Consider the following 18,830-nt stretch of genomic DNA (forward strand, 5'->3'; position numbering starts at 1 on the left):
CACCTCCACAGAGGGGAGCTAAGCTGGAATAATCCATTCCAGCTTAGATATACTAAACTGAAACTAATACCTTACCAACGCATTGCTGCCACCTGGCATAGTTTTAAATGCACAGTTGGGAAAACATGAGCAAAATTATATCAGATGACAAGGTAAAGGCTCTTAGGAGATAGTAGTGGGGTAGAGGCGTGAAGTAACACAACTCTGGGGTGTTACACACCCTCCTTGAGCTACAGCGGCAGAAAGTCTAATACGCGACATTTCCACCCATTGGAATTCCACTCTCCATATGTTGGACCAACTGTATGAACAGAGAAAGGCCATAAACAATTTCTTGATATAGGCCGACAGAGGTACTCCCCTGTGTAACTTCGATGTTAGCCAGTGGCAGCTCATGCGTGACACCTGCCGTTTGTTTGTGCCCTTTGAGGAGGCCACTTTATTTGTCAGTCGCCAGGACTACGGGATGAACAGCGTCATTCCACTGATTCATATCCTGGAAAAGATGCTGGTAAATCTGGCTGGTCAGGGGACTGGAGACGTGGCGTCTACATCTCAATGCCACATGAGCCCTGTTGGGGCTGAACCAGAGGAGGACTTTGAAGCACAACTAATGTGTAGCAAAATGGGTGGTTTTTCTACACAGTTGACAGGAGAGGAGGAGCAGGAGCAGCCAGAGGAGCAAGAGGAAGATGAGGAAGAAGAGGCAGATGACCCAGATACACTGTGGCAGTATGCAGTGGAGATGGAGGCAGGGAGTCCCTCCGAGTCACTTGCGCAAATGGCCTCATGCATGCTTACTTGCTTGCGTAGTGACAGCCGAGTTGTCACCATTCTGCAGAGGGATGACTTCTGTCTCTCCACCATGTTAGACCCTCACTACTGGTCCAAAATGGGGGCCTTTTTTATACCCGCTGAGAGGGAGGACAAGCTGAACTACTATAGAGGCATCCTATGTAGCCATTTGGCCGCTGCCTATTTGCACCATCGTCCATCCTCTCACAAGTCTGATCAGGGGTGGGCCCTCTGCGCTCACTTTCCTCTGCCATGGCTGCTGGGGGGGTGGCAGGAGCAGTACCAGCTCCATCAGCAGTAGCCTGAGTCTATAGTCGCTGACAGTAGCTTTCTTTACCTGCATAGTGAAGAAACTACCTACCAGCAGCTACACATAGAGCAGAACCTGAACCAGGAGGTGGTGGCATACTTGGAGTGTACCCTGCCAGCCTCATTGAAGATCCGCTGGACTACTGGGCAGCCAAACTGGATTTGTGGCCGCAACTTGCCGAGTTTGCCCTGGAAAAGCTGTCCTGCCCGGCCAGTAGTGTGGCTTCAGAGCTGGTGCTTAGTGCAGCGGTGGCCATAGTTACCGCAAGGAGAACTCGTCTGGTCACCCAAAATGTGGAGAGACTGACCTTTGTCAAGATTAATCAGGCGTGTATCAGCCAGGATTAGATCATCAATGCTGCCTCACCCAAACCTTAACAAAAGAGACCGGTTTCTTCTGGCTACCTGCCTTAGCTGCTATTCTGATGCTGCCACCCGCTGATGCCACACATCTGATGCCAAGTGCTCCTTCTTACACCAACCATCATCAGCGAGTATTGTTAGTGCCACTAACCTCCCCACTCTGTCACCGAGTCACTCTGTGGTCTTCTGATGCTGCTGCCACCTACACACAATGTCACCTTGCCATTCTGTGGCCTCCTGATGCTGCTGCTACCTCAATACTATGTCACCTTGCCACTCTGTGGCCTCCTCATGCTGCTGCTGCCACCTCCACACTCTGTCATTGTGCCACTCTGTGGTCTCCTGATGTTGCTGATACCTCCACACTATGTCACCTTGCCACTCTGTGGTCTCCTGATGCTGCTGCCACCTCCACACTATGTCATATTGCCACTCTGTAGTCTCCTGATGCTGCTGCCACCTCCACACTATGTCACTTTGACACTCCGTGGTCTCCTGATGCTGCTGCCACCTACACACTATATCATTGGGCCACTCTGTGGTCTCCTGATGCTGCTGCTACCTCAACACTATGTCACCTTGCCACTTGTGGCCTCCTCATGCTGCTGCTGCTGCCACCTCACCACTATGTCACTGGGCCACTCTGTGGTCTCCTCATGCTGCTTGCACCTTACCACTATGTCCATTGGGCCACTCTGTGGACTTCTCAAGCTGTTCTCCCACCCTCCCCACTCCATGACTGGGCTACTATTTTGACTTTTTATGCCTGGATGACATCACCATTTATTTGACCCTTCTTCTGATCTGTCAGAAGAAAGGAAAAATGAGACACACAATGGATCCTGTCTGTGTAGCCGCTGTAAGGCTTGTATGGTCCCATCAGAATTGGTTTATGATTTGGTAGCCAAAAGCAGGAATGGGTACAAAATACAGAAATCATGCAACAAATATTCCATTCACATGTCATCTCTTTTTTCGATCCACTCCTGTTTTTTTTGGCATTAGCAATACTGATCTATTACTGCCCAAGTGCTGACCAAGTGAAGGCGGTTGCTCAACAGACAGGATCCGGTTATTGTTTTGACGGATCAGAGGAAGGGCAAAATAATCAGTGACGTCCACAGAAACTTACTGCTGACACCCTCTCCACTCTGTAGGGGAGCTCTACTTTTATTAGCGTTTAATAGAACAGGTTCTGTAGACATCTATGTGGAATCAGCTGATGAGGGTGTAAAAGGAGTGCTCTTCTTCTTGACGCTAGGCTGGCTGAGGTAGCTCACCACCAGTGATTAGCTAATGGTCAATTCCTGAAGATTGAGAGGAACCATGAAGCAGTTCATTCTGACATATCAGAATGGCATAACAATCAGACAGTTTAAGACAATAGGTATGTGCTTCTCAAATAATATAAAGGCGTCCTTAATAAAGTAGACAGGCAGAGATAGATAGATAAATAGATAGATAGATAGATAGATAGATAGATAGATAGATATATAGATAGATAGATAGATAGATATACCATTGGACTGGCCCACCAGAGTACCAGTGGGCCAAGGCTCTGAGACCATAGTGAGTCCCAAAGGTCCAGTAGGAAAACAATTATTGGAGCTGCCTTGGAGGCAATAACTTGCCACTAGGGTCTATTTCTTTGATTCAAAATCTGCCACAGCCACAAGAAGGAGCTCCATAGGAACCAATGTACGGCAGATTCAGTTCATTACGGAGGACTGAAGCTGCTGCACAATGCATCCAGTTCCCCTGATCCTTGCCGGGGGGAGCTGGAGCATCACACGCTTCTGGGCTTTAACACATTCAGATGCAGTGGTCATCTTTGATCAAGGTATCTGAAGGGTTAAAAGTCCACGATTGGCTGTCACGGAATTAGCTGTGGTTGTCTGCTTTATGTAACAGCAGGCATCCAGCATCTAGCATCTATGGCATCTGCTGCACTTGCGAACGGGTGTCATGTTTAAAGTCCCGGCCAGCCGTATATGGTTTTTAATACAGAAATGTTGGCCTACTGTAACATATGTACAGTATATGCACTCAATACTTAGAGTGGACCCCATTTGCATGAATTACTGCATCAATGTGACGTGGCAAGGATTCGATCAGCCTGTGGCACTGCTGAGGTGTAATGGAAGCCCATGTTGCTTTGATAGTGACCTTGAGCTCGTCTGCATTGCTGGGTCTGGTGTCTCTCTTTTACTCTTGACCAGTGATGGTCAGTTCGCAGTGTTTGCCAACGAACACATGCGGGCTGCCATCTGGACTCATCCGTCCGGCGATGCACAGGTAAGCCCTTACCTGTGCCTGTGCCGGGAGCCGGTCTGAAATCAAATGCGGTCACCCGGGGCCTTCATCGGGTTGTTCTCGGAACTGCCTGCTCCCGGTGACCGAATTTGATTTCAGACCGGGCTTACCTGTGCAACACCGGACGGGTGAGTCAAGATGGCAGCCCGCATGTGTTCGTTGGCGAACACTGCGAACTGACGATCACTGCTCTTGACAATGCACCATAGGTTCTCTATGGGGTTTAGGTCAGATGACTTTGCTGGCCAATCAAGCTTTAAAATTTAAGCCCATGTCCTGGATACATCTGTGTGTGGTGGCTCTTGAAGCACTGACTCTGGCCACTGTCCACTCCTTGTCAATCTCCCTCAAAATCTTGAATGGGCTTTTTTTGAAAATCCTTTCAAGGCTGCAGTTATTCCTGTTGCTTGTTCACCTTTTTGTACCACACGTTTTCTTTCTACTCAACTTTCCATTAAAGGGGTTCTGCAGTTTGTTTAAACTGGATCCTCTGGATAGATCATCAGCATATGATCGGCGGGGGTCCGACACCCGGGACCCCGGACGATCAGCTGTTTGAGAAGGCAGCGGCGCTCCAGTAGCACCGTGGCCTTCTCACTGTTTACCACAGGCCCAGTGACGTTCAGTTGAATGGAGCTTAGCTGCGCCCAGGCCAGTTGATACTAGTCATGACTTCACTGGGCCTGTGGTAAACAGTGAGAAGGCCGCGGCGCTACTGCCTTCTCAAAAAGCTGATCGGCAGGGGTTCCGACTGTCGGACCCCTGCCGATCAGATGCTGATGATCTATCCAGACAATAGATCATCAGTTTAAACAAACCGCAGAACCCCTTTAATATGCTTGGATACAGCAGTCTGTGAACAACTATCTTCTTTAGTACCCCAAAATGGTACCTGTGGCGAAACCAACCTCGCCACTGGGTTTTGGAGAGGCCTGTTTACCAGCCTCTTGCCTCAGGATTATGGCCCATACTAACTTTAAAGAAGAAGACAGGCCGGCCGCACAGCTTAAATCTGTCTTTGGAATTGTATTTTGTTATGTGAGGGTACCCAGATAGCCCATTTTATTGTATTTGTGTATTCTGAGTGCCATTCACCTAATGATATGCACTCAGACTTGAGCTATCTGGGGCTATGTTAAATGTCTGTGTTTGCTGTGGGGGTGTGACATTGTGTGTTTGGGTGGTGATCTCTGCCCTGTTGTCCCCACATGTGTATTGGCGATTTCCCTTTGTCCTGAGAGATAATTGAATTGCTCCTCGGGTGTCTCCAGGGCAGAGAGGAGGAAACCATGATGCATTGTGGGGATGTGTTATGTCTGTGTATCCTGAGTGCTACGTATCTGTCCTGTGTCACAGTCTTCCTTCTGGTCCCCTAGGGGCTTGTCCACCAGATGGGGACCTGCATAAATACGGGCGGGTAGCCCTCAATAAAGTGTTCCTGTTTTATACCTTCATGAAGTCTTGGCTCATGTTTGGGGGATGGAATAACTACACTCTTGGGGATTGCTATATCACAATACTCCCCTGAGTATAAGCTCTTGTAAGAGCTTGCTCCTGGTTCCTGTCTCTGGATTTAGGAGAGGTTCACCCACTGAAGCCTGGAGCCTTGTCGTAGGTCCAGGGTGGGTAGGAGACGGCGAGACCTCCACCAAGCTTCGGCGGTTCGTGGGGTCTGCAGTGCTGACAGTGTCAAGTGGAGTGCTTGGAGTCCTCTGGAAGCACTTGTCTGCTCCAGCGACTTGGAGCAGACAAGTATGGAAGGCTCTGAAGATGACTGGCTGGCCGAGGTGAGGCAGCGAGTGGCCCAGTATGGAGATAATGTGTCCATGGATATATACCAGGCCATCTGGAACCAGGTCACAGCCAAGCGACACACAAGGATGGAACGAGAATTCCGACTGGCGAAGGAGAGAGAAATTGCCCAGCGGAAGGAGTGTTACAGCAGCCGAGTTCTGGGGGCAGGGGATGAGCCTGCGATACCCACTGATCTCTCTCCCCAACCACAGAGGGACAGCTCCCCTAACTCCGATGGTGCAGATGGGACCGCGGTCTCTGCACCAGGCTTACCGGGATGCTGGACGGCCGGTTCAGATCCCCCATCAACCCTGCAGGAATGCCAGGAGGAGGAGGTAAGCGATTCCTCCTCTCCACAGCCGATCTGCAACAAGGTCCTGGGGATAGGATTCCCTGACCACATCCCAGCGGAAGAGCTGGCATCTGGACAGAGCGCAGTCGGCCTCTGGCCTCCCCTATCCTCTTATCCAGAGCCTGACTCCCCACAGGCTACCCCAGCAGAAGAGCTGGCATCTGGGCAGAGCGCAGTCAGCCTCTGCCCTTCCCTATACTCTTCTCCACAGCCGATCTGCAACAAGGTCCTGGGGATAGGATTCCCTGACCACATCCCAGCGGAAGAGCTGGCATCTGGGCAGAGCGCAGTCGGCCTCTGGCCTCCCCTATCCTCTTCTCCAGAGCCGGACATCCCACAGGCTACCCCAGCGGAAGAGCTGGCATCTGGGCAGAGCGCAGTTGGCCTCTGCCCTCCTCTATCCTCTTCTCCAGAGGCTCACTTTCCACAGGCTACCCCAGCGGAAGCGCTGGCATCTGGGCAGAGCGCAGTCGGCCTCTGCCCTCCCCTATCCTCTTCTCCAGAGCCGGTCTTCCCACAGGCTACCCCAGTGGAAGAGCTGGCATCTGGGCAGAGTGCAGTCGGCCTCTGCCCACCAAGTACCTACAGCTCCAAGATAGAGAGCAACAAGGAAGCAAGGAGTAGCAGATGCCACCTCAACAGCTGGGGACATACAGAACAGAGCCAGGCCCCAAAATTCAACAGGTCCAGTATTGGGTTGTGGGTGGACTGCCAGACTAACTGAGATACCGACCGGCATGAGGTCAGGTATCTGGTTAGTCTTCCCTGGGAGGGGGAGATGTGTGGCGAAACCAACCTCGCCACTGGGTTTTGGAGAGGCCTGTTTACCAGCCTCTTGCCTCAGGATTATGGCCCATACTAACTTTAAAGGAGAAGACAGACCGGCCGCACAGCTTAAATCTGTCTTTGGAATTGTATTTTGTTATGTGAGGGTACCCAGATAGCCCATTTTATTGTATTCGTGTATTCTGAGTGCCATTCACCTAATGATATGCACTCAGACTTGAGCTATCTGGGGCTATGTTAAATGTCTGTGTTTGCTGTGGGGGTGTGACATTGTGTGTTTGGGTGGTGATTTCTGCCCTGTTGTCCCCACATGTGTATTGGCGATTTCCCTTTGTCCTGAGAGATAATTGAATTGCTCCTCGGGTGTCTCCAGGGCAGAGAGGAGGAAGCCATGATGCATTGTGGGGATGTGCTGTGTCTGTGTATCCTGAGTGCTACTGTCCTGTGTCACAGTCTTCCTTCTGGGGCATGTCCACCAGATGGGGACCTGCATAAATACGGGCGGGTAGCCCTCAATAAAGTGTTCCTGTTTTATACCTTCATGAAGTCTTGGCTCATGTTTGGGGGATGGAATAACTACACTCTTGGGGATTGCTATATCACAATACTCCCCTGAGTATAAGCTCTTGTAAGAGCTTGCTCCTGGTTCCTGTCTCTGGATTTAGGAGAGGTTCACCCACTGGAGCCTGGAGCATTGTCGTAGGTCCAGGGTGGGTAGGAGACGGCGAGACCTCCACCAAGCTTCGGCGGTTCGTGGGGTCTGCAGTGCTGACGGTGTCAAGTGGAGTGCTTGGAGTCCTCTGGAAGCACTAGGAGCATCTATCGACGGAGGTACCCGGTCGGGGTGCTAGGCGTTCCGTTACAGTACTAATATAAGCGTCACCTTGTCCCCCAAATAATGAGCCCCCCCACATAAGACAATTATCATAAAAACAAAAAAATATGGCTTTCAGAAAATGGTGACACAAAAACAAGATTTTTTTCTTTTCAAAAATGATTTTACTGTGTAAAACTTAACAAAATAAATAAATAGACATTGGTAATGCGGCATCCATCACAACTTGCTCTATAAAAATATCACATAATCTACCCCGTCAGATGAATTCTGTAAAAAAACTGTGTCCAAAATTTTTTGGGTCACCTCGTCTCATAAAATGCACAATACTGAGTGCTCAAAATGACGCATGTACTCCAAAATGGTACCAATCAAACTGTAACCTCATATCGCAAAAAACAAGCTCTCAAACAAGACCCTTGCCAGAAAAATAAAAAGTATGGCTTTCAGAAAATGGAAATGCAAAAACATGATTTTTCTTTACAAAATTGTAAGTGGTAAAATGTAAAAAAAAATAAATAAATTGGGTATCTCTGTAATTGTACTGATCAGCAGAATAAAGATAACATGTCATTTTTCCCACACGGTATAGGCCGCAATGACAAACTCCAAAAAGCCATGTCAGAATTGCTATATTTTTTATTCTGCTTCCCAAAAAGCAGAATAAAAAGTGATCAAAAAGTTGTATGTACCCCAAAATAGAACCAATGATGATGGCAACTCATCCTGTAAAAAGTCCTCACACAGCTCTATTTGAGAGAAAAATGTATGGTTGTCAGTAGTGTTGAACGAAGCGCACTACGGATCATAGATCAGCATGGGCTGCGCGGAGGTGAAATTTGTGAAGAACTTTAGCATTCGATTGCACAACTTGAAAACCATTTTAAAACTGCAATCCAAAGTTGGTTTTGGTACTGAGGTACAAGCTGGTACTGAAGCCGACTTTGGAATGCTGTTTTAAAATGCTTTTCAAGTTGAATAATCAAAGTCCGAAGTTCATCGCCGATACTTTTAACGAATTTAGCCCAGACAGGTCAGCATTCAAACAATGTTTTTAACAAAGCGACTTGGGATCTATCATCCGAAGTGCACGTTGCTCAAACCTTCTTGTCAGAAAATGGCTGAACTGGTATCCTAGAGGCAGTTCAATACCAACATGGCGCCTGTAAACCAATTGATCAAAATATGTACTGCAAAAGCCAAAAGGTAGTCTTTCCCTTCTGAACCCTGCAGCGTAGCTAAACAACAGTGTACCTCCACATTTATAACAGTTCATTACCCAGTAGATCCCACAGTTTAAAGGGCATTATGTGTCTCAAACTGCACAAGTTTTGCACAGTATATTAGACATCAAAATGCCATATCTGTGGAAAAATTGTAATGTCCATTTTGCACAGTCACCTGCTCATTTCTGCAAAATACCAGTGGCGTAAAAATGCTCACCCCTTAATATCTTGAGGGATGTAGTTTTCGAAAATAGGTCAATTCTCAGAGGTCAGAGGTTCCATTTATTATTTGACCCCAGAGCCCCTAGAGTCGTCACTGCAAATGTGCTCTTTTACTTTTGAGCCCTGTTTTATGTTCAGGCAAAAAAAATTAGGGCCACATGTAGGGTGTTTATAAAACCAGAAAACACAGCATAATAATAAGAGGGCTTGCTTTTAACAATGGCACAAAATGGGCACAACATATTAGGCACTGAAATGGCATATATCTGTGTAAAAATTGAATTTTTACTTTGCACCATCTCATGTGAACCAATTTTGCCAAACACCTGTGGGGTCAAAATGTTCCCAACACCACTTGGTAAAGTCTGGCATGGTTTCTAAAATGAGGTCACTTCTTTTTTATTTATTTTATTTAACTTCATAGCCTCTATTGTTATCACCTAGTGCTGTATAAATCATAAAACTAGGCCTCAAATGTGCATGGTGTTCTTTCTCTTCTAGGCCTTGCTGTGTGCCAAAACAGCGGCTTACAATCACATATGGGGTATTGCAGTATTTAAGAGAAAATGTTCTCCTATTGGAAAAAATTGAAAATGTGGGTCTAAATAAACATTTTATTGGAAGAAATTAAATGTTTCATGATCACCGTGTCAAGTATTTCTAAATTCTGTGAAATGCCTGTGGGGTCAAAGCACCCTTAATAAATTCCTTGAGGGGTGTAGTTTCCAAAATGGGGTCACTTTTTGGAGGTTTGCACTATAGGGGTACCTCAGAGTCTCTGTACTGACCCCTGATATAGTTATACATAGTTATTAGTAGTGTGGGTCGCGAATATTCGAATAGCGAATATTAATCGAGAATATCGGCACTTTGAGAATTCGCGAATATTTAGAATATAGTAATATATATTCGTAATTTCGAATATTCTAGATTTTCTTTTCATCATTAACCTCCCTTCTTGCTTGTGGGCCAATGAGAAGGCTGCAATGTCTTTGTCTGAGCTTAGCAACATCCCTAGGAAAGTTGCCTACACCTTACTATATAAGAACCTTCCCAGCAGCCCTTGTATGCAGTATTTTGCAGATCTGAGAGAGACAGCAGTGTTATTGCGGTTCTCTCTGCTTTTCTGTGTCATTACATACAGATAGTTAGTGGGAGATAGTCAGTGAAGGTTAGATAGTGATATAGTGTAGCTGATAGGTTCTGCTGTCCATACATACATGCTACATACATAGTGCTGTATGTATGTATGTATGTATGCTACATACATACATAGTGCTGTGATGTCACAATCGCCAATCGCACCAATCACTAATAAGTAGTCAGACCTGTTAAAATGTGAAGTTGCACGTATATGCGAATATTACATTGCCAATTTTTCGCGATCAAGAAAATAATCTCGAATTCGTGAATTTTCGAATATATGACGAATATTCTATCAAATATTCGTGAAATATCATGAATTCGAATATTGTCTCTGCCGCTCATCACTAGTTATTAGATCTCCCCTCAGTCGTCTTTTTTCTAAAATGAATAACCCTAATTTTGATAATCTTTCAGGGTACTGTAGTCCACCCATTCCAGTTATTACTTTAGTTGCCCTCTTCTGAACCTTCTCCAGCTCTGCTATGTCTTCCTTGTTCACAGGAGCCAAGAACTGTACACAGTACTCCATGTGTGTTCTGACTAGCGATTTGTAATGTGGCAGCATATGTCTCATCATAAATTAGGCGCAGCATCCGTCAGCGTGCCTGGTTATCATAAACCAGCATACATCACAGGTCTATGATAAATCTGCCCCTGTATCTTTAGGATGAACAGGACAATTGTACTGAGTATTGTAATTGTAAGAAGGTTTAGTAGTTTTCTTTTTTGCAAAAAAGGCATTTTAATAAATATGCAAAAGCTAAGAGATTATTTTTGAATTTGTGCTATGGATTCTATAAATTAATAGAAATTAATTTTTTGAATTTGAAAAGAACACACGCTTTACTTGCAATAATCCTGGATTTGCACATTTTTTTGTTTATCTAAATGTGACTTGCATGATTTTTGGATTTTTCTTGACATGCCAAAAATTATTATTCCGTTCCATGTTTTCATCAGTACATTAAATTAGTAGCCTTAGGAGCCATTCAGATCACATTGTGGCTCCTGATGAGTACCCAAAAGGATTCAACTTTGACCTCTTGTCCATCTGTATATGCCTTTATTGTTGAATTCAGCAGCATGGTTAGACTATGCTTTGGTATCCTCCAAAATCGTTTTGAGTAACCAAACATATCCTCCAGGTGGAATGTTCAGAGGAGAGCTAAAATGTGATGAGCAATTGGCTCTTTATGATGCTTTATAGTCAATAAACCAGATACATGTATTGAACCCTTTCAAGAACATGTTTATTTGTAATGCATTTGTATCAAACACATTATTTTATATATGAATCTAAGTGCAATCTGAAATTGAATGCGTGGATCATTTTTCTCAATGTTCATTAAAGTTAATTATCTGAAAAGTGTTATTTTTGCACTTCAGTTCAATTTTAACTACTTCCTCTTGATTCCACTTTTGATACTTCTGAGTAGTCTGGATTCACTTTTGTCTACTTGGATATCTATTAAGTGTTGAATGAGTTCTTTTTGACTCGGTAAAACAGATCTTCGATTGTGGGAAAATCTTTCTGCAAGATAAGAGTTAACACAATAAAGCAATTTTCATATGTACTGCACATACGTCATCAATATTTAATGTAGCCTGCCGGAAACCTGAACAGATTTGATCATTGCAAATTAATGCCTAAATATATCTTCTACTCTTTCAGCTATTTATCTTACTTTTCTTTCAAGTTAGGGCTTATCTTGCAAAAAGTATATCTATATATATATATATATATATATATATATAGAAGACAAAAAATCGGACTGCACTCCAAGCATTTCTTCAAAGAAGTTAGTTTTTATTCACCCATAAGGTGGCAAAGCGACGTTTCGGCTCAAGCATGAGCCTTTCTCAAGCATTGGTGAACAGTGAATAGCCAGTATATAAAGGTGTGCCAATACATATAATCAAACAACATAATTGGTACTTTAAAAATAATACATGTATACAATGTACAAATATGTGCAAAAACCGTATAATGGTCATGATTGTTAAAGTGACTAGTGCATTCCATACAGTAAATCTCCAAGATACAATAAATTACATATAAAAACACCATAGGACATATAATTAGTTACATCTGTAACTCATCAATACATCATTCATGCATCAACTGTAATAGTGCACATGTGCAAATAAGGAAGACTAATGAATTGCTACCTGGAGGAGTGATGGCGCCCACATATACAATAGCGCTGCTCAGCGCGTCCTCAGGAGACCAGCGCGCATGTCCCAATCGTTTGACGTCATCTAGGGAGACCGACCGGTGCATAACAGTGCCGCCTACTGATGACATCAGCGGCGCACCCGATAACATGTCACCGCCTTCTCCCATCAATGCCTCCACATAGCGGCGCATGCGCAATAGTTCCGGCAAGCTGTTTTCCGCCATATTGGGTAAGGGAATCAGAGCAAATAAATGACCATACAATCTGTCGCTTACCGTCCTATTCGTTCTGCATATACAGTTGTTGTGGTTGAATGCCACCATGCTGCAGGGTGGATGAGTGACCATCTTTTCCAAAATGGTACACTCAAATCCACTCGTCACCCCAATACCAGCGGCACGTCAGTGTCGTCAGCATTGTAGGATCATGTCCTGCTTCAATATACAACTGTGAGGGTACTCCTCATTATAACAGAACGATTAAAGACAAGCGACAGTGTGCACTAGAGAAAAGATATAAGTTACTCAATATAAATTACAGCAAGGGAAAATATAAATCGCTCATTCCCAATTTTTTATAAACTCGTCATGACGGGGACATACGCATGGAATCCAGAGAAAAAAATATATATCTCAACACAATTATTTTTTCGTGGGCTCATCATCCATCAATCAGGTTCATCAGTTTTCTGAGGTGCCTTCTGTGCAGGTGTATCTGGAAAGATAATGCAAAAGTGTCAGTGTCATAAATTAGTGAGATTACCCATTACATTTATATTAAAATCAATTTATTACTCAAAATTATGTGTTTACATTTTCTGTTTTTTCTTTTTCTTTTTTTTAAAAACCAATGAATCTGTCAACCACAGGAGGTATTGTGGAGCCCATACCAATGCAACACAGGGGCAAAACAACCTCCTCACAGACCTCCACCATATCTATAGTCTATATTTAAACCTTTGGGGTGCAGACTTTGTAGTGTCTGGATCCAATGCATTTCTCTTTTTTTGAGTAGAGATACTCGATCTCCACCCCTCCGTGGCATTGGAACCTGATCCAGGATCCAACATCTGAGATCTTTTTCTTTATGTCCCAGTAACCCAAAGTGTCTGGGCACTGGCAAATCTTTGCGTCCCTTTCTGACTCAGATCAGATTCAACATCCAGCCAATTTACCTGAGCATTAGGGCAAAATGATAGTCCTTTAGATAGAACGGTTAACTGTGCTGGGGTCAATGCTTTGGAGGAAAGATTAATGACAGCTATTTCTTCTTTTTTTGTATTTGAGTCCGGGTTTTCATGTTGCGTGTTCTGGTGGTTTCGTCTGTATCGACAACCGCCTCTCCTGGTTCGTTTCCTCTTGCTGCATTGGACTCCGTTTTGTTCCCTAAAAAAACTTACGGTTCTCCCTTGTGCATCTGCGTGTTTTTTCTTGTTTTTTTATTATCCCTTATGTTGTATGGAGAACTGCCAGGTTGCCAGCTGCAAATGTCACCTTTTTATAGTCCTCGATGTCTCGGGCCCATTTTATCCTCTTACCATCCTCCAGTTCAGACTGCAGCTGCTGTAACTGCCCCTTTAACATCTCGCTGAACTCTGAGTACTGATCCTCCGTCATACATGTACGAAGATGCTGCTCAATCTGTACCATGTCAATGGTCAATGTGGCTACTTCCTGTTGCAAGAACTCAATATTTAACAAAATGAAGTCCATGGAATATTTGTTTGATAAGGCCTCAAACCGTTTGCAAAAAAAGTCACTGTGGGAAAACAAATTGGGGCGCAAATGGGATCGCATCCCTCTGGGGATCCGCTGCTCCTTGTAGTAATGCCCAAGAGTGGTCATATGCAATTTTAGAGAGGCATTGATGGGAGAAGGCGGTGACATGTTATCGGGTGCGCAGCTGATGTCATCAGTAGGCGGCACTGTTATGCACCGGTCGGTCTCCCTAGATGACGTCAAACGATTGGGACATGCGCGCTGGTCTCCTGAGGACGCGCTGAGCAGCGCTATTGTATATGTGGGCGCCATCACTCCTCCAGGTAGCAATTCATTAGTCTTCCTTATTTGCACATGTGCACTATTACAGTTGATGCATGAATGATGTATTGATGAGTTACAGATGTAACTAATTATATGTCCTATGGTGTTTTTATATGTAATTTATTGTATCTTGGAGATTTACTGTATGGAATGCACTAGTCACTTTAACAATCATGACCATTATACGGTTTTTGCACATATTTGTACATTGTATACATGTATTATTTTTAAAGTACCAATTATGTTGTTTGATTATATGTATTGGCACACCTTTATATACTGGCTATTCACTGTTCACCAATGCTTGAGAAAGGCTCATGCTTGAGCCGAAACGTCGCTTTGCCACCTTATGGGTGAATAAAAACTAACTTCTTTGAAGAAATGCTTGGAGTGCAGTCCGATTTTTTGTCTTCTAAAGTGGGTAAGCACCTTTTTACCATACTTGGACATTGCACCCGTCTATTTTTCCATACTATCCAGGGTGGTGCTACCAGTGGTTTTTTTGCTATATATATATATATATATATATATATATATATATATATATATATATACAGTTGCAAGAAAAAGTATGTGAACCCTTTGGAATGATATGGATTTCTGCACAAATTGGTCATAAAATGTGATCTGATCTTCATCTAAGTCACAACAATAGGCAATCACAGTCTGCTTAAACTAATAACACACAAATAATTAAATGTTACCATGTTTTTATTGATCAGACCATGTAAACATTCACAGTACAGGCGGAAAAAGTATGTGAACCCCTAGACTAATGACCTCTCCAAGAGCTAATTGGAGTGAGGTGTCAGCCAACTGGAGTCAAATTAATGAGATGAGATTGGAGGTGTTGGTTACAGCTGCCCGTCCCTATAAAAAACACACACCAGTTCTGGGTTTGCTTTTCACAAGAAGCATTGCCTGATGTGAATGATGCCTCGCACAAAAGAGCTCTCAGCAGACCTACAATTAAGAATTGTTGACTTACATAAAGCTGGAAAGGGTTATAAAAGTATCTCCAAAAGCCTTGCTAGACATGGGGAAAGTTCAGCACTGCTGCTACTCTCCCTAGGAGTGGCCGTCCTGTGAAAATGACTGCTCAATGAGGTGAAGAAGAATCCTAGAGTGTCAGCTAAAGACTTACAAAAGTCTCTGGCATATGCTAACATCCCTGTTAGCGAATCTACGATACGTAAAACACTAAACAAGAATGGATTTCATGGGAGGATACCACAGAGGAAGCTGCATGTTTACAGTTTGAACAAGAGCACCTGGATGTTCCACAGCAGTACTGGCAAAATATTCTGTGGACAGATGAAACCAAAGTCGAGTTGTTTGGAAGAAACACACAACACTATGTGTGGAGAAAAAGAGGCACAGCACACCAACATCAAAACCTCATCCCAACTGTGAAGTATGGTGGTGGAGGCATCATGGTTTGGGGCTGCTTTGCTGTGTCAGGGCCTGGACGGATTGCTATCATCGAAGGAAAAATGAATTCCTAAGTTTATCAAGACATTTTGCAGGAGAACGTTAAGATAACGACCCAAAGCATAGAAGTAAATCAACAACAGAATGGCTTAAACAGAAGAAAATACGCCTTCTGGAGTGGCCCATTCAGAGTCCTGACCTCAACCCAATTGAGATGCTGTGGTATGACCTCAAGAAAGCGATACACACCAGACATCCCAAGAATATTGCTGAACTGAAACAGTTCTGTAAAGAGGAATGGTCAAGAATTACTCCTGACCGTTATTCACGTCTGATCTGCTACTACAGGAAACATTTGGTTTAAGTTATTGCTGCCAAAGGAGGTTCAACCAGTTATTAAATCCAAGGGTTCACATACTTTTTCCACCTGCACTGTGAATGTTTACATGGTGTGTTCAATAAAAACATGGTAACATTTAATTCTTTGTGTGTTATTAGTTTAAGCAGACTGTGATTGTCTATTGTTGTGACGTAGATGAAGATCAGATCACATTTTATGACCAATTTGTGCAAAAATCCATATCATTCCAAAGGGTTCACATACTTTTTCCTGCAAATGTATATATTTTATTTATTTTTTCGTCCGTGCTGAAACAACTTTGATAGAAGCTTGCACAAAAACTACTGATTTTTCAGGTGGCTGTTCCACTTGATCTTCTTTCTCCACCTCCTCAGACTCTGAACCGACCAGCAACGAGCATATTCATCATTCCTCCCCAGTATATAAATCAGCCGGCAGCAAACGGTAGCGTATGTTCCTTTAAAGGAAATCAACATAGAGCAGACCCGTAGGTAAAAGCATTCAGTATACTTTATTATACTCACAGAGTTTTCCTCTTTCAACAACGCATAGACAATCGGTCAAAAAATAAAAAAGCTATGGCTCTCAGACTATGGAGACACTAAGAAATCATATTTTTTGGTTTAAAAAATGCTATTATTGTGTAAAACTTAAATAAATAAGAAAAAGTATACATATTAGGTATTGCCACGTCCGTAACGATCTGCTCTATAAAAATGTCACATGACCTAACCCCTCAGGTGAACGATGTAAAATGTAAAAATAAATAAATAAAAACTGTGCTAAAACAACCAATTTATTGCCCTATAAAGTGTAATAATGAATGATCAAAAAATCATATACCACAGATGTAGCATGGTTAGCACTCAAGCTCTTAACTCAAATTTCTTAACTCATCGCGTTATCTTGAGACAAAAGCCACTGAAAAGCAATTGAAGGTGTTTGCTTAACGCATTTATTTTAGATAACACGTCTCACAAATAATGTGTTAACTCTACTACATCTGTACCCAAAAATGGTACCAATAAAAATGTCAACTCTTCCTTCAAAAAACAAACCCCTGCACAAGACGATCGGCAGAAAAAAATAAAAATTGCGTTCAGAAAATGGAGACACAAAAACATAATTTGTTTTTCAAAAATGCTTTATGCAAATCTGAAACAAACAAAGTAGACATATTTAATATTATTGCATCCGTAACAACCTGCTGTATAAAAATAGCACATGATCTACCCTGCCAGATGAATGTTGTAAAAAAATGTAAAATACAAACAGTGCCAAAACAGCCATTTTTGGGTTACCTTGCCTCACAAAAAACATAATATAGAGCAATTAAAAATCATATGTACCCTAAAATAGTACCAATAAAACTGGCTACCTTATCTCCTAGTTTGCAAAATGGGGTCACTTTTTGGGAGTTTCTACTGTTAGGGTGCATCAGGGGTGCTTCAAATGGGACATGGCATCTAAAAACCAGTTCAGCAAAATCTGCCTTCCAAAAACCATACGGCGCTCCTTTTCTCCTGCGCCCTGCCCTGTTCCATACAGCAGTTTACGACCACATGTGGGGTGTTTCTGTAAACCGCAGAATCAGGGTAATAAATATTGAGTTTTGTTTGGCTGTTAACCCTCGATGTGTTAAAGACATTTTTTTATTAAAATGAAAAATCTGCCAAAAAAGTGAAATTTAGAAATGTTATCTCCATTTTTCTTTAATTCTTGTGGAACACCTAAAGGGTTAACAAAGTTTGTAAAATCAGTTTTCAGTAACTTGAGGGGTGTAGTTTCTACAATGGGTCATTTATGGGGGTTTCCACTATGTAAGCCCCACAAAGTGACTTCAGACCTGAACTGGTCCTTAAAAAGTGGGCTTTGCGTGGCAGCCAACCAATGTGCGAGGAGGAGACTCGAGCATCGCGTAAAATTTGTGTTCGGCCGAGCATGCTCGCCCAACACTAATGACAGCCACATGCTGTCCATTTTTTTCCCAACCCATAGTATAATCATTTAACACAAGATATATTTCATAATTTATGTGCTTTCCATCCTTAAAAAATAATCCTTAGTAGTTTAGTGATCATAGCTCTGTATGAATGTAAACAGCCTAACACAGTAAGCATGTCATGATGGTGTTATCCTAACCTAGGCTCTTACAGAAGAGTTGATACAGAAATTCTTGTTTTTTTATGTTATTAATAGATTAATAATATGTAAAATTTACCTAAAATCATCTTAAACATTCCAAAAAGTTGTAAACAAACAAGGCTTACTTAAAGAGGACCTTTCACTAGAATAAAACATCTAAACTAACTATACAGACATGGAGAGCGGCGCCCAGAGATCTCCCTGCACTTACTGTTATACCTGGGTGCCGTTCCGTTCTCCTGTTATAGCCTCCGGTATCTTCATAGTTAGGCTCCACCCAGGGGAACCTGCCTGTGTCTCATTCTCCCATGCTGTAGCGCTGGCCAATCGCAGAGCTCAGCTCATAGCCTGAGAGAAAAAAAAGCCTCTCAGGCTATGAGCTGAGCGCTGCGATTGGCCAGCGCTACAGCATGGGAGAATGAGACACAGGCAGGTCCCCTGGGTGGAGCCTAACTATGAAGATACCGGAGGCTATAACGGGAGAACGGAGCGGCGCCCAGGTATAATAGTAAGTGCAGGGGGATCCCTGGGCA

The 18,830-nt window shown here is 43.4% G+C and overlaps 1 protein-coding gene across 1 annotated transcript in view; it reads right to left on the reverse strand.

Moving 5' to 3' along the window:
* Window positions 1–11,538: 11,538 nt before the first annotated feature.
* FAM237A (family with sequence similarity 237 member A) overlaps window positions 11,539–18,830 on the reverse strand; it is an 84,037-nt gene continuing 76,745 nt past the window's right edge. Inside the window, exon 3 of the mRNA XM_040441485.1 lies at window positions 11,539–11,672. Within this exon, the coding sequence (XP_040297419.1) occupies window positions 11,539–11,672 (134 nt within the window). The remainder of the gene's footprint in view (window positions 11,673–18,830) is intronic.

The sequence above is a fragment of the Bufo bufo genome, chromosome 7, assembly GCF_905171765.1.
Source record: "Bufo bufo chromosome 7, aBufBuf1.1, whole genome shotgun sequence".
Classification (NCBI taxonomy): domain Eukaryota; kingdom Metazoa; phylum Chordata; class Amphibia; order Anura; family Bufonidae; genus Bufo; species Bufo bufo.